This window comes from Musa acuminata, chromosome BXJ1-11 (assembly GCF_036884655.1).
Source record: "Musa acuminata AAA Group cultivar baxijiao chromosome BXJ1-11, Cavendish_Baxijiao_AAA, whole genome shotgun sequence".
Lineage (NCBI taxonomy): Eukaryota > Viridiplantae > Streptophyta > Magnoliopsida > Zingiberales > Musaceae > Musa > Musa acuminata.
In genome coordinates this window covers 4,571,658-4,591,273 of record NC_088337.1, presented here as the reverse complement: position 1 = coordinate 4,591,273, position 19,616 = coordinate 4,571,658, and the positions used below count along the sequence as shown (strand labels likewise).

At 38.6% G+C, this 19,616-nt stretch overlaps 3 protein-coding genes and 1 long non-coding RNA gene across 4 annotated transcripts; 2 read left to right on the top strand and 2 right to left on the bottom strand.

Annotated features, from left to right (window-relative positions):
- Window positions 1-1,519: 1,519 nt before the first annotated feature.
- Window positions 1,520-3,125, bottom strand: LOC135596969 (protein NETWORKED 3C-like). Its single transcript, XM_065089306.1, has 3 exons — window positions 3,019-3,125; window positions 2,799-2,897; window positions 1,520-2,347 (listed from the first exon to the last, which is right to left on the bottom strand). The coding sequence occupies exons 1-3, from the start codon at window positions 3,080-3,082 to the stop codon at window positions 1,737-1,739; spliced, it is 774 nt and encodes a 257-aa protein (XP_064945378.1). The 5' UTR covers window positions 3,083-3,125; the 3' UTR covers window positions 1,520-1,736.
- A 3,111-nt stretch (window positions 3,126-6,236) lies between these two features.
- Window positions 6,237-6,944, top strand: LOC103970495 (uncharacterized). The gene is made up of 2 exons (XR_001976362.2): window positions 6,237-6,351; window positions 6,650-6,944. It is a non-coding gene; the product is annotated as an uncharacterized LOC103970495 (long non-coding RNA).
- A 200-nt stretch (window positions 6,945-7,144) lies between these two features.
- On the bottom strand, window positions 7,145-11,829 carry LOC135581968 (probable nucleolar protein 5-2). The gene is made up of 10 exons (XM_065089305.1): window positions 11,734-11,829; window positions 11,292-11,395; window positions 11,148-11,189; window positions 10,734-10,913; window positions 10,474-10,638; window positions 9,936-10,136; window positions 9,558-9,854; window positions 8,353-8,553; window positions 8,144-8,278; window positions 7,145-7,768 (listed from the first exon to the last, which is right to left on the bottom strand). Exons 2-10 carry the CDS (start codon window positions 11,367-11,369, stop codon window positions 7,310-7,312), a joined length of 1,758 nt encoding a protein of 585 aa, XP_064945377.1. The 5' UTR covers window positions 11,370-11,395; window positions 11,734-11,829; the 3' UTR covers window positions 7,145-7,309.
- A 6,090-nt stretch (window positions 11,830-17,919) lies between these two features.
- On the top strand, window positions 17,920-18,416 carry LOC135596564 (glutaredoxin-C1-like). The gene has a single exon (XM_065088614.1). The coding sequence runs from the start codon at window positions 17,940-17,942 to the stop codon at window positions 18,249-18,251; it is 312 nt and encodes a 103-aa protein (XP_064944686.1). The 5' UTR covers window positions 17,920-17,939; the 3' UTR covers window positions 18,252-18,416.
- Window positions 18,417-19,616: the final 1,200 nt, after the last annotated feature.

The window sequence follows — 19,616 nt, the reverse complement described above, 5'->3', positions numbered from 1 at the left end:
ATACCTGTGAGTGAGCACACTGCAACTCAGTAGAGGGAAACGAGGCAATTCTAACAAGGACTTGCCTTGGGACATCCACTCACCAGCATAAATGATCAGAAGCATGGCTTTCTGGAGAGAGCGGCTTGCGGTAAAGGAAATGATCATAGGCAGAATAGCCACTGATGAGAGCAGCTTTTGGATGGGAGAAAACAAAAGAAATATAACGAGTACATGATAGCACATCATTTCATCACCTTTTTTCCAATAAATATGCAGCCAATGATATCAAATCACCACTTCCTTCACAATATTTATAGAACAACGCACCAGCAGTATGACAAGATCAGCTCCACCACAAGTAAAATAATCTTTTAAGTAATCACAAATGCATCCACCGAGCCCTACTTACTGCAGTGAATTACTCGCCTACCATATCTTACCACCACATGAGCGCCAACCCACACGCCACAGCCATGCCCACCCTGCCGGAGCTCCAAGTAGAGTGCGCAGCCGCTGACGTCAAGTTAGTCGAGCCGGAAGGAGCGACCGCCGAATTGGGCTGTATCTCATCGGGGTTCGGCGGGCTCGGGCTCGACGGGATGATCGGCAGCGAGCTGATGGGCGGCGTCCCGGCGCGGCCTCCCGGCGTGGGGAACACCGGCATTGTGTCTGGGGCCAATGCGGGCGCCGAGGACGAGAACTCGGGCGTGGATGGAAGAAGCGCCGGCGCCGCCGAGATGGTGAAGGTCTTCAGTGGAAGAGGAAAAGAGTGAGATGGCCTGGGCGTGGTTACGAGGAGCAAAAAGGTGGCTAAGGCCGAGAAGAGCAGCTCTTTGTGACCCAAAGTGGGAGGAAGGAGGGAGAAGAGGGTGGAGATGGTGGCCATCGCGACGGTAACGGGTTAAGTGTAAGGAGGATGGGGGAAAGTGCTATGTGTGTGGGAATAAACCTCAGAGAGAGAGAGATAGAGAGAGACTCATCGATGCAACATGGAGAGCGATGATTGGGGGACGGATGGCACGGCACAGGTTGGCAAGGGGCGCAAAGGAACAAGCAAACTCGGGCATCAAATAACATGGAATGACACCAAGGAGTGGACTGATTTGGCTCGAGCTAAGATGGAAAACAGGCCTAAAAAGCAGTGACTGTTCCTCCATGATTGGGTTTGGTGGGTGATGATGAACAAGTGATTGGCAGTTCACCTCAAATCCAACAAACCTTCCTGATTGATATGATTTTGAAGAACCATGCATTAATTCTTTTTCATCCACTCTGTTTCAGGCCTGTCTGTGAATCAAATGATAGATTGTTCCTCAGCCAAGGAATACTTTCTAAGCAGAACCATATGCACATCTCCTATCAAAGAGTGCCTGCATCTAACTCGAGGAATTCCTACCAGGTGAGTGAGGAGTTGACTGGACGTGGTGGTCCTCGGTCCTCGTCGATATATATATGTCAAATGCCCACCGGACTTGCGTGGGGCTGTGCTTCCATGATGTACTGCATCTTACAAGCTGTAATCCTCAGAAGTAGAACATGGAAGGAAGAAGAAGGTTGGTTAGGCCTTCTTCAACATGTCAAACTTAATGATTGAGAGCTCTTTCGTGCCCAAAAGGTACAGAGGAGTTTCACAATTTAATGGCTTTCAACTTTTTGTTACTTTTGATGCAATCCAGCAAGAATACCAAAGGATGAAGAAAGGGTAGCACAAAAGATGCATTTTTTATTTGGTTTTATGTTGTCTTTTGATTCCTTCATTGCCTCCCAAAAAGCTTCCTAGTGAGCTTCTTGAACTCAGAAATGGGTCCCTTCGTCTTCCCATCTTTGATGCACATCCTGAGACCGGCGTGCTCCTCCTTCAGGATCTGCAGCGACAACGCCAGCTGCCTGATGACATCTCTCTTCTCTTCGTCTTTTCCTGCGATCTCCGACTTCAGAGCTGCGTTCTCCTCTTTGAGTCTTTCAACCTCACCCATCAGCTTCACCAAATCCGCGTCTGGCGTCTCCCTCTCCCTGCGCTCGCCTCCTTGTTCGGGATCATCCACTTCGGACTCCTCGGAGTCCTCGTCGTCGTCGGAATCCGAGGCAGAGCTCCGCGACTCGACTTCACCCTTGTCGCTGCTTATGCTCCGTGCCCAGCTCCTATCCAACCGAGACGCACCGAGCGCCGCGGTGACGCGACATGCCGCACCGCCGGATCTGAGTTGATCGCACCGCACGGCCAGAGAGCGATGCGCGCGGCAGAAGTCCTCGATCATGCTCACCAGCTGAGGCCTCTTCTTGTAGTACATCTCGGCGCGCTTGGCGAAGGAGTCGGCATCGTCCTCCACCAATCGCAGCATCTGTTTGGTCTTCTCGTCAAGCTCTGCAAGTGAGCAAACAAGATATCATTAGCATCTAAAGAAAGATTTCCCTTTCAGCTTAAAATGAATTGGTTGGTCTTCGGTTCATCGATAGGCTTTCCTTCCACCTGATCCCGACAAAGACACATACTAATTTAAACTAAGATCTCACATCTCTCTTCTCTGATGCTCTCATCTTCATGTCTTGGACTCGTTGTTAGGATGATCTCATGAAGACCGACTGTGTCGGGACGACAAAGCATCAAAATGGTCATAGGGACACCAAAGACATGCTAGAAAACCACGCGAAACAATCTAAACATGTTTGCGTATAAGTTAATTCCTGTGCTTGGATTACCCCTACACTAATCTAATCTGCTACCTAAGTCAAAAGGAGAATAGAAAATAGCACCACCAAAGCAGTATTCAAGAAATCTTTGTGAATGCATGGAATAGCGAACAAGGAAAACAAACCTGCGAGTGTTGATATCAGCCATGGAGATTGCCTGGAATTCTTGAGACTGCCGAACCACCACGACTGGGCGAGTTGCTGCTGCTGCATCGTCGCCCTCACTTGGGCAGATCATATAACAACACAAACAAAACTAAACTGTAAGTCTCAAATTATGAATAGATGTGGCCGAGCCTCGAAGCAGAAAAGCAAAAGAAGGCAAATGGAAACACAGAAAGTTACCTGATGCTTCTTCTTCTTCTTCTTCTTCTTCTTCTTCTTTTCCTCTTGTTGTTGATGTAGCCATGGAAGGGGAGCCGACGAGGAAGACTGAGCACCCCAAGAAGAAGGAATGCATGCATGTCTCTTGGCGACTTGCATGCTGTATATCCTTCCTGTTGATCTGATTCCTCCCTCCAAATTACTAATGACTCACATTAACCCGATCTGACTCCTCTTTCGATTCACAATCGAATCAACATGCAAATGTCCACCGATTTGGTTAATTTGGTTCGACTGCTTCAATCAATTAAGAGACCAATCGGACAACTAAAGAACAGAATGCATCCACCATGCAGTTTTCTCGATCTCTATTGTGGGAATCAATTTGATATTCTATCTTAATTAGTTAGATGTCAATGGTACCCTCTCCTCGACTGAAACATTTGAGCATGATCTTAATAGACTAAAGTGTTCGAGTTGGATTCGACTGTTTCTATGAACTTAGGATCTGCGTGCAAAAGAAATTACGAGCTATATTTGATGGAAAGAATAGAAGATAAGAATAATTATTGAAGAATCAAGAAGTTTTATTAAAGTAACTTTAGCTTGAATATATTAACATGTTATTAAAGTAACTTTAACTTAAACATATCACGAGCAAAAGGATTTCCCTCGAGTAGAAAGATTTCCTTATATAGTTGAGAAAATCTTATCTGCTATCAATATTTATCATTTGGATTTTGTTACTTTTTCGATTGCTTGATTAATCACTGAAGTCTTAGTTTCAAGTGGGAGTGATCACTCAGACATGACAATATGGGAGGCATGTAATGTCAACATATTTGAGTTGACTTTTATCGAATAACTTAAGGTATAATAGATTTGTTTGAAGAAAAAATCGAACTAAAGAGAATATGATAAGCACTTGAGAAAGGAGAGTGAATGTATGTATAGTCCAAATGTATAATCAATTTATTTTTTTTAAAAAAAATAAATCAAAAAAATATGATACAATTGAGAAAGAAAAATGGACATATAGTCTAAATGTGCGATCAATTTGTTTGAAAAAGAAATCAAATCAAAGAGAATATGATAAGCACTTGATAATGAATGTATAGTCCGAATACATAATCAATTTGTTTAAAGGAAAAATACTTTAAAAAGAAGATTGGATGTATAGTCCGAATGTGTAATCAATTTATAAAACCAAATCAAAGAGAATATGAAAAGCACTTGATAAAAAAGAATGAATGTATAGTTCGAATGTATAATAGATTTGCTTGAAAAAGAAATCGCAAAAAAAATATGGTAAGCACTTGAAAAAGAAGAATGAATGTATAGTTGGAATGTGTAATCAATTTACTTAACGAAGTAAGCACTTGACAAAAATGAATGAATGTATAATCGATTTGCTTGAAGAAGAAATCGAATCAAAGAAAAATATGATAAGCACTTGAGAAAGAAGAATGAATATATAGTCTCAATTTGTTAGAAGAAGAAATTGAATGAAAGAAGAATGAAATGTATAGTCCAGATTGAAGCATCATGTTGTATGGTGATAATTATTTCATGCAATGGCTAATCCAGAATGCTACATACTATTAATTAGAATGGCTTCTGAATGCAACCTAAATCATCACACAAATAAACCCCATCGAAAGGATCAATTGGTTCTGGACTGCATCTTAATTGGATGGAATCATGTGAAAGTTCATTAACCAGCCTACTTGGATCCAATAATCTGAGCCAAAGTCTAAACCAAATCCAAGTTCCATTAGGAGGACACATTCAGCATTTATGTCCTGGTAGAATGTGTAACTTGGTTACGATACTTTAGACACTTTTTTGGACTTTGGTGGATGCATAATGCATAGAATGATAATTTGCTCGATTAAAAAATATGGATGCTTTGAATGTTTTTATTGTGGATGAATTCATCTATTTTGTTCGATCATAATATATTGGGCATTTCAGAAGTTTTTTACTTGGTTGATGCATGAGATATACAAACAAGTTTTTGGCTTAGTTTTTGTTTTGGATAAATGCATGGGATTCTTTATCTGATTAAGTTCATATCAGATTCTCCGGATTTCTTTATTCTAAGAGAACAGTGAATAGATGCTTTTGGTTTGTTAGGATATATTGAGCATTTTGGCATATTTTGGATGGATATATCAAATTTACATATTACTTTTTTTTTCTCTGGGAATAAATACCCATTAGGTATGAGAAAATGTTTTGCTTCTTTAAATTTACATATTATCTTTGCATTATTAAGTACGGAAATATGCTTTATTTATTCGATTAAGATGCATCAAACATTCTTTTTTTTTATTAAGATAATATACCAAATACAGGGGATGTTTTGCTTGGTAACTATGTATTAAATATTCCAAATATTTGTGTTCTAGATAAATGCATTAGATAAAAGGAGAAGTTTTTTCTCGTTATGATGTATCATATCGTCGTCTAGATACTTTTGTTCAAGGTGAATATATCAAGCGCGAGCGAGTGATACCTCGACATTAGTACATATTTTAAAAATATTAAAGATATAATATATATATATATATATGTATATATTAAAATCTAGAGTGATAAATATTTTTTTTACATACCTTAAAAAGGATGATATGTAAAACACTCTTTCTTATATGATTTTGAATTTAGCCGTAGTTGAAATATTTTAACTATGAATTACTATACTAGGGTTGAATTATTCTAACATTAAAAAAATAAAAATATCTGAAACACTATCTCCTCAGAAAAGACCAAAGAAACAGAGAGATCATAACCTCAATAAGGCTATACAAAAACTTAAATGATGATTTACTTTTACCATTATTGTCATATTTTTATGTGGGTCTATAGTCATTCATATATGACCTAAACCCACCAAAGAAAACCAGCTGATATGTCAATTTGGGTTACATCCCAATGCCTGCTTAGATGATCAAATAAACTGTATACACATACAATTAAAATGATCCAGCTGATACCAGTCCCCCTATATCATGTGTTGAGTGTCTCTCCTCCTTGGAATGAGCCACATGGATCCTTGACCTGCAGATCAATGAGGTTTTGCTGAGGCTCTTCTCACCAACCAGTGGCTCAACAAAACTCCTGTGGAAGAGTAGGTGGACATCAGCAGTAGGTTGGTGTATGGATGAAGGTTAGCTTGCCTCACTCAGTCTCCAGCACTATATGTAGCTTCATAGAGCAGCCTCAACGTCAGTACATCAAAAAGGCCTTGATGGGACCTGGTGGACCTGGACCAGGGTGGGCTCCCCTACCTGGAGGTCCTCCAGGTTTGACACCTGGACCAACAGGCTGCTGTGGCCTTCTCTCCTCATGGTTGGTTTTCTCAGCTTCTCTCTGTCTCTCTCCTTACCTGAACTCCTGCAACTCTCCTTCTGGTTGGCATAACTTGACATCTTGCTTCTCATGTTGACTTTTATGCTTTGGTTAGTGTTCTTTTATTACTTCTCCTTCACGATCTTTTTGGCTTCTAGGAACGATTTATTGGACAAGTCATTGATCTCTATCATGCACAATGTAGATTGCAGTGCAAGTTGGTTTGTTTAGGAAATTTGTTTAGGACAAGTCATTGTATCTTGTTGTGACACACACTTGTTTTAAACTTAAATGGCAGCTTCTACTTCCTCTGCTGCTGCTGGTTACTGGAAGACTGCTGTGGGCCCTTCTTTGGAGGTCCCCTGGGCCCTCCTCCTGGTCCACCATAGATGACAAGTGTGAGAATTCTCTCTTCAACTGGCTTGTCATTTTTCTTATGTATCAATTCATATGCTCTTTCAGAGACCTGATGATCTTTTCATGAGGTAAATAATATGATAAAATCCAACACCTTGAGTTGTTGACGGGAACCAAGTCTTCTGGAAATTACAATTTGTTCATCTGGATATTATCCAAGCAAAGGTTTGTCATGATATATCAGGGATTGTCTCTGACTGTACCTTTTTATCTCCAAATATTGTCTGATACAGGAAATTCAACAAATATGATCTCACTAATACAAGCAAATAGTAGGACAAGATCCTGCAATGACTCATGGTTTTTAGCACTAAAATTTAGCTTGATTCATGAATTACCACTGTCAAACCATGGAGAACATTTGCTTTTCGCTATATGGGGACTGCAAAGCAATCAGTTGAATGTTATTGCAGATAACCAAAATTAAGATCATATCAGTTCAGAGGATCAAACATTAAAGGATTGAAAAAATTATACAGAAATTGATTCTCTAGACCTAGAACTACAAAGCAGCAAAGCCTTCCCCAAGCACCCTGCCACATCACAGGCCCTTGTCTTTTTTCTTCTTGTCCTTTTTCCTTTTTGATGTATTATCACCTGCAGCTTGCTCTTCTTCAGCCTGCTTTTTCTTCCTTTTCTTTTTGGAAAGCTCCTCTTCAGATTCAGGAGCAGCAATATTATCTTGGGTCACTAACTCAGTGCCCGGAGCTTTATCCTTCTTTTTCTCTTTCTTCTTTTTTGTCTGCTCTTCTGCTTCACTTATGGAAATTTGATCATCAGCACTTCCTAACTTAACCTTCTTTTTCTTCTTCTTCCTTTTCTCCCCTTCACCCTCGCCCTCCTCTTTAGGAGGGTCTTCAGAAGCTTCTCCAGTGGGTTCCAGTTCTGCTTCCTCGAGCTTCCTCTTCTTTCTAAGTGTTGCTCCCTGTTCAGCGGCTTGCTTGCTTGGAGCTAGATCAGTGGTTTGCCCAAACACAAGATCAGCTGAAGGATTATATGTCTACAGAGGCAAAGAAAAATGAAGAATTCCATTATCAGTTTCTTGAACAAGTATCCATAATAAATAAAATAAAATGCCAATCTAAAATCCAAGTAATAGAGATCATGAATATTGTAATCCATAATCTACTTGGATACACGTATATAACAGGAACTGATCCTTCAAAGTTATTGAAGTCATTGTTGTGGGTAATCAAAACTTAGGTTCCTCTGGAGGGCTTCTTTCATAAATCACAAGCTTTTAAAAATCTTTACATGAAAAGAAGTCACATGATATGAATGATATATAACCCAGGGAAGATATAAATCATCAGCATCAGTTATGCAATATGAAATATTGTGCCAACAGGAATAAAAACAATGAGGCCACCCATACCTTTGCTGGAGTAATCAGAGCCCCTGCACCCTTCTTTCGATCTTTATCATAAAACTCAATCTTGGGCTTTCCTTTTGTTGACCCAGCAGAACGACCCAATTCTCTGCCCTCAAGAACCCTAAGGCGAGCTTCAAGCTATTCAAGAATTTAATATTTTCATGGCAAAACAAACTCGAGACTAAAGGCATGAGATCAAATATACATGTTACCTTAGCTCGATTTTCTAGTCCCATAGTGTTGTCTTGACCATCCCCAAGAGCATCATATCTAATAGCTAAAGCAGTTTTTGCAGCAAGAGAACGAGAAATCTTTCCTTTGATTTTTGGTGCTGCCTGACCAATTAGAGATGCATGGAAGATAAGCCCATATTTTGGTGTAGCATGTTTTGTCTTGAGAGCTCTGAACAGAGCCTGCATGTCATTAGAACACATGATAATCGAGATTTCACAAGAATGAAGCTAGAAGTAATGCAATTTTCACCAAACCACAGTGGTTCTCTGAAGATAATTAACTTTTCCTTCGTCTACAATGATTAAGTGGAGAAAAAATTCACTAGGGTGTTCCTTTTCATAAGGAGCTCACATGACATTGCTCCTCAGAACAAGAAATCTTACCCATCAAGATCGTTTGTTAATCCTACCTTAAAGTGGAACCATTCAGATTTCATATCACAATCATTCAATATTATAGGGCCCACCTAAGATCCAGTCCATCCATGAATGTGAATCATCCCATCCTAATAAAATATATATGATAAACAAAGAGATCCTACCTAATCAAGACGGCCAAGATGATCATTCTCTTTTTCTTTCACTTTTTTTGGTTTACTACTTACTACTTTTTTAGTGTCCACAAATTAGGAAGAGAGACACAAACTGTGTTCAATTAATAGAAGGCTAGTTTTTACAGCGGTGGAAGTGTCCATTTGGGACGAATCAATTTGTTGCTCTCAGAACATCCGGTAAGCAATAGAATCATTCACTTTTTTTCTATTTAATATGATAGCAAATATAAATTTTAGACCAATTATTCAAAAGGTATAGACATTCTATTAATGTCAAAACCTATATTTTGTGATATCAGTCGATTCCTGACACGATATGCATGAACGTATCAGTATTGCCCAACACTGATCCATTTTTCACTGATTTATCAGCTTGTTGCAAAACTTTGATCAAAATACACTAAAATTAAATCAAACTCAATCTTAGTTGGCTCCAGATTTATGTAACAAGTCGGTTGAATAGACTAAGCAACCAAACTCGAGTGGGGTTGGTCAATTTTGACAATTCCAGCTGATTGATCACCTCAAAATTAGGAAGATACGAGATGAGCAGAAAGGATAGTTTTCTTGTGTTCAAGAGAAACAATATACAAGCATTCAAATGCCAGAATGATTAAGTGGAAAACATACCTTTTCCGCTCCAAGAATCTGAACTGTGCTACCCGGTTGCTTTGCTAGATTCAATAAGCTACCACCATGAGCAATAAGACGAGCTCCAACAAGCTCACCGACAAGAGCAGTCAAATTTGGTGCAATTGTATTCATTCTGCTTTTAAGGTAATCATAAAGTTGAGCTCTATACTCTGAAAGAGCTAGAACTTGATCGCATAGTTCTTTAATATTTGCCAAGTCTAGGTCACTAACTTCAGTTCCCATTGATATAACTGCTGCTTCCTTCAGCTCTGCTTCAGTCTCTTCAGACAGTACCTGTTAGCATGGAGAAAATAATTGGCTATTACCAAAGATCTTTGTATAATTTATAATCTTGTAGGAGAGCTAATGTTTTACCTCAGAGAAATCAAGATTGACAGCATTTGTACGGTTTCCCATCAGCTTAACTACCTTTGCATACTGAATATTGTCCTGTACAATCTTAGCAAGCTCTGGAAAATGCCATCCATACCATTCACGGACTCTCATGGCATAGGTATTGAGCTCTTTGTCAAGATCATCCAACAAACCTATGGCTTGAATAATCATTGTATCCACCTAAAATGTTCATCAGAAAGATAATGTTACAAAATAACCCAAAATGTAGGAAGATCAATAAGAAGTGCAAATAGCCATATGAAATTTCCATTTTTATTTAGCTTAAAATAGAGGCAACCCAAAGAATAATGTGTATAGGAATTGATCAGAAGGTGATCTAACAAAAAAATGAATCTGGATAGACACAAAATTGTGTTTAGACAAATACATATCTATCTATTTTCTTGATCAATAAGGAAATGGCCGTGTTATAAAAATTTTCGAACACATACACAATTGAACAACACTTCCATTAACACCCTCTAGCACAAGTTGTGATGCATAATTAAGGACTCACCTTATCAGGGCTGAATTTCAGCTTGTACCTAGATAAGCTGTGTGACAATCCCAAGCTCATTGGAGCTAAATCTTGCACGGCCAACCCAGATATAAGTTCTGTCAGCTGGTTCCTGAGTCCTCTCATTAGCTCCATTACAGCATTGTTGTGGAGACAGTCTATTTTCTGTAAATCAAGCATAAACAAATGTACTTAGCATACAAATTTGAGATTCTGCAACCATATCTTCTATGCATAATTATGCAATGCAGTTATCTAACCAGCTTCTCTTTAATTGCGTTTCCAAGTTTTGAATCAGCCACGGCCAAGGTTTCACCATCACAGTGAGTACGTAGAAACTTCCGGAGGCCCTTGCTAGGCTTGCTATCAATCAATAAGGTCGCAGAGGATAATGCATCTGAAGTGTTCTCAAATTTATTGAAAGCTTTCAGCTTTACAATCTGATGAAGCAAAATAAGTAAAAGAATTAAGATCAAAGACAAAAGAACTTGCATAACAAGTACCATCAAGACTGCTGTTTATTGTTCTATAGTCTACTAAGGCAGATACAAGTTCCCCAAGGCAACCATTAGGCGCATAATGATAATATCCACTAAAGCTGAAGGCACGGTCCTATCTGCGATGAGTAGACGACGCATAAATAAGCAAAAAACCAAGGCTACAAACGCAGTGACCTTTCTTGCCAAATCTGAGGTAGCAAACTCCTTCCACAAATCCTGCAATAGCAAACGTGGAAAATGATAATGCTAGAAAGTCAGATGATGAGATGATGAAACATATCACAAATCGACAAATATAGGGTAGGAAGACATCGTCACCTCAACTTTGTCCAGCTTCCCTTCGTCCAAAACTTTGAACAAGGCAAAACCCGCAGGGGTTTCGAACAACACCAACATCTCGACGTCGGCTTTATACCACCAATCTATATCACCACATGAAAAAGAGGAATCAAACAACAAATCAGAAAAAATCCAGTAATCGGGGTTTTTGTAATACACTAGATCATAGAACAGATTCGAAGGGGTCCCAGCACCAAGATGAGGTCTTTTCAAGACAAAAACAAACCAAGGGGCTCAGTGACAGACTACACGGCTACGGGGAGACACTGGTTCGAGTTTAGGGTTTCGGCTTAGAAGCGAAGGGTTAATCGAGAAGAGGAAAAGAGGAAAAACCAAGGGATCTACATCGGCTGGGCGTTAGGGTTTTGGGTGGGCAGCGGATTCCAACCTCGAGGAGGGAGAAAGGCGAGAGCTTTGCTACCTTTTGCTTGCCCAAAAGGAAGGGTTGTGCTGCGCTGCGCCGCGCCGCAAGCAATGGACGAGCCGAAGAAGGAGAGCGGGTGTTTCGAAGGGTTGCTTAAAGAGGCGGAGAGAAGAGCGATGGGGTTTATCGCGGTAAGAGGCGAAGGAATCTGACCGTCGCTGTGTGATTCAGAGTGATCGTGACCGTTCGATGGAAATGGGTCTACATCGATCTTGATTCCTCGTACCAATCGGATCCAATCATATCGGGTAAAAATCCACATTCGATCAAGCTGGTAACCGAGTCTAAATCTAATCGGATCAAACCCTGAAGCGAGAAGTGAGTCCGTTCGTAACATTTGCAATTAACTCCACTCCTTGTTGTTATTTGTTAATCACCAACCACAATGTGAGTTATGGTCGCGGGTTAGGTTAGGTTAATAGGTGGATTAGGAAATCAATACGCCTAACCTAACCAAATCCGGTATCACTTAACCCACTTCTATTATCGTATGAATTGAAGATTAGGGATAGCTGAGTGTGTACTACGCGCTATTATCTATTCATTTTCGTTAGTATTAATTGGCTCCAATAATTTTATCATCATTAATCTCTCCTCTTCTTTTATAAGGCCTAAAATAATATTTTTATCAAACGTGATAAGTTTGATCGATTGGGCTCCCAATATTAGCTTGATATATCATTTTATTTTCGGACTATATATATATATATATATATATATATATATTTGTAGGAACTCTTTCCGGTGCCTATATTTAAAGTGTTTATATTTAAAGTGAAAATATTGTGTTGCCTTAGAAATACTTTGGTCAAGAAAGGCCACATCAACACATCAAGTGTAAGGTGATACTTTGACTATAAAAGTCTTACATATATTTTGTTAGTGCATCAAACACGATGAGATGCTTTGATCGTCAAGACCACATCAAGTTTATTGAAAACTTTATCTAATCATGATGCATTAAACATGAGTAGATGTCTCGACATGATGGTTACATCGTGCGTTAAATAATTTATCTGGTTAGATTATGTCAAGTGTGAGAAGACACTTTTGTTGCAAAAGGACACATAAGATATTTCATACACTTTGTTCGATTATAATGTGTTGAGCACACACTAGTGATTTGATTACGAAAATTATATCATTTATTTTAGAAAGTTATACGATAAAAATAAATAAAATTGAGAGTTTTGATAAGGTATATTTTGAGTTCAAGACATGTCACAGTCGATGCCACGCCGTGCTACAGCCGAATCAGCAAGGGAAGCACCCCCACACGCTAAGTCAGAATCCATATCGAGACATTGTTTGGTATGTCCCGTCCCGAAAGTTTGGGATGACGCCACCTTTGATAAATAAGGTATAATAATCAAGGGCAACATTTGTGATTGCTCTATAATTCACACTAGACAATGAAATTGTCTACCAGTATTATTTGTAATTATTTTCAGTTTTTACAAGTATTTCAATAAAAAAAAGTTCTTTTATTTTTTTCCCCTTGATCATTATATAAGTAAAATTTAGGTAACAATAATCATCTAATAATTCTTAGATCCTAATTTCTACAGCTTTCATGGAGATCACTATTTAGTGCTATGATAAACTCCTAATCTTATCCCCGTATCAAAGACCAGTCATCTAATCTAACATGGACAGAGTTTATCTATTTCATATGGTCAATCAAAGTATAAGTTTTCATGACTGTATTAGATGTTGTAGATTCCACATTTCTAGTTTTAACTATACAATGCATGAAATTGATCACTCTGTTGATTCATGCAATTCAAATTTTGGTTAGCATATCCATAATAATAAGTTTCTTCTTCTGTTGTCTTTACTTACATAAACATAACTATCACAAAGAATTAAACTATATTCAGCCAAATATATCAAGTCTGTTGTCTTTACTTACATAAACATATATTCTTGTTCTATGCTGCAGACAAATAACACAATTACACTGTAGGAGAAGAACATATTTCCTAAGCTAGACAGGAAGATGGCTTGAACTTCTTCCGCAGATGTAAATGACATATTTTATGTGTTCTTCATCAGTTGCTCACCTTCAGCAGGATTCGATGATGAAGCCTCTGGGATTGCGGTCGAGTCAATGGGGGTGTCATCAAACAATAAGTAGGCAGCATTTGTGTTCTTCATTTGGTCACCTCCAACAAGATTGGTTGACGATGACGAAGCTTCTGCAACCTCTTCTTGGGACATGCACTTCGTCTGCCCACGCCCGACCAAGTTGGTTGACGATGGCAGGGTCGCTGGGATTGTAGTGCAGTCGATCGGGATGTCATCAGACCACCGGAAGGCGTCAACGTCGTTCGAGAACGGGAAGAAGGAATTGTCTGCGCACTTCACCTGCTCGCCGCTAAGGTCGTCTGACGCTAACCAGGCCATGAGGGCTTCAATCTCCTCATTAGCAAAGCCGAAGGCCACATCATCCAAGCAGTTCATCGGCTCACCTCCACCGACGTCCGTGGACATGAGTAAGTAAGGCATTGTCCGTGCACTCCATCATCTCACACTCGACTCACCTCCACCAATGTCTCTGGGTTTGTAGTGGAGTCAACCATGGTCTTTTCCTGTTCACCGTGAAGGTCGTCTGGAGATGGCGAGGCCAAGAAGGTATCGATCACCTTATCGGGTATGACGAAGGTCAACGGGCTGACCTCCACCAAGGTCAACGGGCGTGCATAAGGCATTGTTCGTGCGCTTCATATGCTCATCCCAAAGGGGCTCTTCTGATGATGACGAGGTCGAAAAGTCTTTAAAGCTCTTCCACGGTGTCGAAGAAGGCATCATCTGTGCAGCAATCCATTAGCTGACCTCCATTGAAGTCAGTCGACGATGGTGAGACCTCTTCGATTTCGGCAGCGGTAACTTCATTCGATGCCACGGCCTCGGCCATAGGACTATCATGTGACATCGCATCATGAGCCATTACTAAGTTGTTCGAGATACATAACATATATACATACATATTTATTTTCCTCAAGTGAACTTATTCTTTAATTATTTTTGAGTCATATTGAGACTTAAAAAAAAGAAAGAGATTATTTATATTTTTAGGAAGTTTCATATTTTGAAGCCCCTAAAAAATTAATTAAGTTTCTTTGTAGTATAATAATTAATGTTAGTTTTTCCATGCAAAATTAAATTTAGTATTTTGAATCTCCCAAATAAATAAAGAAGCTTTATCCATAATATAATAATTAAATTTATCTTTTACAAATAAGTTAAGTTTCCTAATTTGAAGCCCAAGAATAAATTAATCAGAAACTTCCATTGTATAACAATTAATTTACTTTCATGCAATTGTTATATTATGGAAGAATTCGATCAATTATTTATTTATGTGTATTTATTATGTCCTGTGTGATACTAAAAATAATTTTTTAAAAAATAAATTTTTTTTTTTACTTTTATTGATGTATATGACGTTTTCAAACCTTGCGCATATCGCTTGTGTAATAATATAGTAATCAAATTGAATATATAAAAAAATCTTTGATTTGGTCTAATGATGTTTGCAATTAGTGATGTAAAATTAAAAGCACTCGCACATTCATTTTTTAATAAAATAAATTAAAATTATCTTATAATATAATAAAAAGGATGCGTGAAAAAATGACAAATAACATAAAAATATATATTTTTTTTCTTCATTTTATAACTAAAAGAAATTAATGCTACCAAAAAAATTAAATAGGGTGAAGTCCCAAAAAGGAAGTTATCCTTTTGAGTTTTTCTCGAGAAGCGCTCTATTTCTAAAATTCTCAAATATTATAAACATAATGTTTTTTTACAAAATTTATAATATTTTTATACTATTTTTATGAATCATAATATTTTTACATAATTATATTATTTTGGTGTAAAAACACTAAAATTGGATCGATTCATCGAAAAATAGCGGTAAAAAGGTATTTCAGATAATAATAAAGACTTACATTTTTATAAAATTTTTAAGATTCAAATAATCTAATAAATGAATCAAACAGATATTGACTGCAGTTGAAATTTTATGTTGACAATTTTGTGGGGGAAAAAATCGAAAGGGTCAAAATCAGGGTTCGTAGGGTTGACCAGCTGCACGTGGTCGGCGTGACCGTGGACTGAGGAATCCTCGTGTTGCACACATGACTTCCAACGTGAAACTCGCACATTATGCCGGGAAGATGTTCGATCAAAATCCGCATCGAGACGGCCGCCGAAAGCTACAGGCCGTACGTGCCATAGGCCACAGAATGTTGCATCTGCACGACAGCTCAGACTGACTTGTTATCATTATCGTCCCAGGATAAACTCACGTTGACAGCGTCGTCTCCACGAGGGACATGGACTTCTTTTTCTTCTCTTATTCCGCCGAGGAAAAGAGAACCTCGAACACCATGGGTGGAGCCAGGTTCCATGCCTCACCGTCGACTGTTCACCTTGGACTTCTTGGTCGGCATCTGATATTTTATAATGAAGAATACTATAAGCCATGCAAGAAATCTGGGGACTGCAATTGCAGCAACAAAACACAAATTAAAAATAGAAGTGGGTGGAGAAGTAATCTTGCAAGGAAGAGGATGGGCATTTGGATGAAGTCCACTCACTCTCCTCCTCAGAAAGACACTTGTTTTCCTTTCTTGTCATTTTTGCAAGGATTGCAAGCCAAGTGTTTATTGTTATTTATACAAGAAATTAGGATAATACCAAGTTTAAGGTTATGTTTCTTTTTGCATGCATTTGTCTTAACTATATTTCAACATTAGTTTATGATTATTATGGTCACTAATAGCTACTATCTATATCAGATAAAACTGGGAGCAAAGAAAACATGACTATTTTATTTCATACTTTCTGACCATTTTGTTGTGCACCAAAACAATTATGATGTGATGCTACATGTATAATATAAGCTAATCTGATATATTGTATTATCATATAATGCATATAAAATAGAATATAACATAGTCTAGTAAGCAGACTAAATTCTATAAAATGTATGTTCAATAATATATATATATATATATATATATATATATATATATATCTTCCTTAATGTTTGTATGGTTTAGAGAGATTTACTTGTATTATTAGTTTTATTTGTCTTACTTATCTTGTGGTTTAGATGTTTTATCTATCTTGATATGTACTTACACAGTAAAGAAGAGATAGTTTTTACCAACCAAATTTAGTGGCATCTTCAATTGAGTTTTAATAATATAGTAATTTTTTATTATGAACACAAATAAATCATAATTATATACTTTTAAAAATATTTTAAAGCTTCAAAGAAACTTAACATTATGATAAAACAGTAAACCCCTCTGCTTATACCATTACTAATCCTAGGAGAGGCAAAAGAAGATAAAATTAATGTACCTTTGACTTATTCTAAATGAGATATAAGTGCTTATTTTCCAAGTTCTTATATAATAATTTAGTCTTCTTTATAAATTTTCTTGAACTAAATGGCCCCTCTGTCCTCAAGTCAATATTCTCATTCTACTGGGACACTCTTTCCACCAGGCTCAATGTTGAAGGTCTTCCCAGTCACCCTTAACAAGCCATGAACCGGAATTGAGCTACGAATTCCTCCTTCATACATGTTTACTGTGGCCATCTTAATTTCAACATGTGTGGTGCATTGAAGTGCCAAAGGCCACAGTGTGCCTTTCTCCTTCAAGCTTCTGGGACATAAATGAAAAGGAAGTGAAAGGTTTACAGGAAGCTTGTGCTCAAGGCATCCCCTGGTGGCAAGATGCTGCCACTAGCGACTCATGAAAAGGAGGGATACTTAAGCCTTGTCACAGACACAAAGTATAAGGGCAATTTTGACATCAGGAATTCACGGACAAGCACTGGGTGAGACACGGTCCATTTCAGAACAATCATCTTCGGGCATGCAGCAAAAATATGCTGTGGGACATTGGCATTTGCAATCCACTACTCGTCTGCACCAATATATATAGAGATCACAATGGGGGAGGAGCTCCAAGCAGCACACCTTCACCGATACACATCCGTTTTCCTTGTCTTCTTCAAAGTCTTCTCGGCCTGGTTATATCCATTAATCAGTCATCTCAGCTTCATCACCATTTCAGTTCTTCGAGGGGAAGCTCTTCTTTCCTCAACTCTTTGGTGCTGCTCTGCATCATCTTATTTTCTTTCTAGCTTGCAAGAACACTTGCATCTTGCACCGAATGGACAGAGTCATGAGGCTGGCGTCGCAGCGGGCGGTGGTGGTCTTCAGCTTGAGCTCATGCTGCATGTGCCACACCATCAAGCGGCTCTTCTGCGAGCTGGGGGTGAACCCGGGGATCCACGAGCTCGACGAGGATCCCAACGGGAAGGACATGGAGCGAGCACTGGCGAGAAGGCTGGGCTGCAACTCGCCGGTGCCCGCCGTGTTCATCGGCGGCAACCTTGTTGGACCAACCGACAAGGTCATGTCCCTTCACCTCGGTGGCAAGCTTGTGCCGCTGCTCCGCGACGCAGGAGCTATCTGGCTCTGATGATTCTGAGATGATGGAGACAAAACAAACCACAGATCTCTGAGTTAATGTTTTGGCTTACTGCTACTGCTTTCTTTACCTATGTGGGTAAGATGAATGTACATTGTGTTGCTTACCCTCCTTGAGATGTAATTTTCAGCACATTATGGAGTTGCTGCATCTACAAACCTGTCACTGGGTATTGAAAGGTCAGCATCTTGAGAACAAGTATCTCTCCTAGCAAATGCTTGAGACGTACTGCACGGCTAGTGTAATATCATCTTTAAAGAAGCTTCTGTTTGCTGTTTCAAGCAGGAAAAATGTAAAACCTGGTAATGTGGGAGCATAATCTTCATCTTTGGGGCTCAACCGCTACTTAAGTAATCAGATGCTCAGAGGATTTGTATGAGTAGTATCTGTTGAAGATAGGCAGAGGCAAAGTAGGCTGTAATATGCACTCCAATGTTTCAGAAGGCAACAATAGCAGAGTCACATATCAACCTTTCTCTTCCTAAATTGAGTTGATGAGTGCCTCACACATACTCCTAAGGTAAGAAATTAAGAGAAGTGATGTGATTAGAGTTCAGAAAAGGCAATATGCTAAACATGTCAGAAACACAAGAACCATTCACTTTTTCTCAGATATTTCATTCCACCATATCCAACTGACACAAAAGAAGGAGATACACTCAGCAACCAAGGATGAAGGAATATGCATCTTTGGGCCACTCTTCTACCTGAACATCACCATCATGCATGGTTGACAAAGCAAAGGCTCATATATGCTCATTTTAACACATTGATTTTTTTCTCCTCATCAGCTCCACTTTGGACTTTCTTCTGTAATAATAATAATAATAAAAGATTAGAGATTTATAGACTACTATGTACACAGTTCAAAATTTGTTGAAGTCAAACAAAGCACAATAGAAGATCATAAAGGCTGACTACTAAACATAGATCACTTCCTTGCAAACAAATTTCTTGGAGGGCCAATTTGCTGCCTTCATCTGCTGGGCATAAACATACTGGAAAAACAAATAAACAATGCACTAAATAAATAAATAGATTTCTAGAGTGAACGGAAATAGAATAATACTGTCCTTAGTTAATATTCACAGATTTATAGCAATTTGAAATAGAATAATGTATCCATGGGAGTTTCTGCAAGTTAGTAAACCCTACAACACAGCAACATCAATATCAACCCCCTAAAGAACTATTATGCACAATGAATCGTGGCTATTTAGAAAAAAAGATAAACGTAGTGATTATAAATCACAGGTGCAGTGCAAGAACCTAAAGTGCTCAAGTACTTCATGCACATAACAGTCAGAAACAAGATACATTATCTAAAACATATTTCTTGACAAAATTCTCTCAACA

Coding starts and splice junctions, on each gene's coding strand:
- LOC135596969 (XM_065089306.1), bottom strand. CDS start 3,082: ATGGCTACATCAACAACAAGAGGAAAAGAAGAAGAAGAAGAAGAAGAA. Junction 2,898..3,018: donor AGAAGAAGAAGAAGCATCAG/GTAACTTTCTGT, acceptor GATCTGCCCAAG/TGAGGGCGACGATGCAGCAG. Junction 2,348..2,798: donor GCTGATATCAACACTCGCAG/GTTTGTTTTCCT, acceptor GCTCACTTGCAG/AGCTTGACGAGAAGACCAAA.
- LOC135581968 (XM_065089305.1), bottom strand. CDS start 11,369: ATGTTGGTGTTGTTCGAAACCCCTGCGGGTTTTGCCTTGTTCAAAGTT. Junction 11,190..11,291: donor GGAAGCTGGACAAAGTTGAG/GTGACGATGTCT, acceptor TTGCTATTGCAG/GATTTGTGGAAGGAGTTTGC. Junction 10,639..10,733: donor ACGCAATTAAAGAGAAGCTG/GTTAGATAACTG, acceptor CTTGATTTACAG/AAAATAGACTGTCTCCACAA.
- LOC135596564 (XM_065088614.1), top strand. CDS start 17,940: ATGGACAGAGTCATGAGGCTGGCGTCGCAGCGGGCGGTGGTGGTCTTC.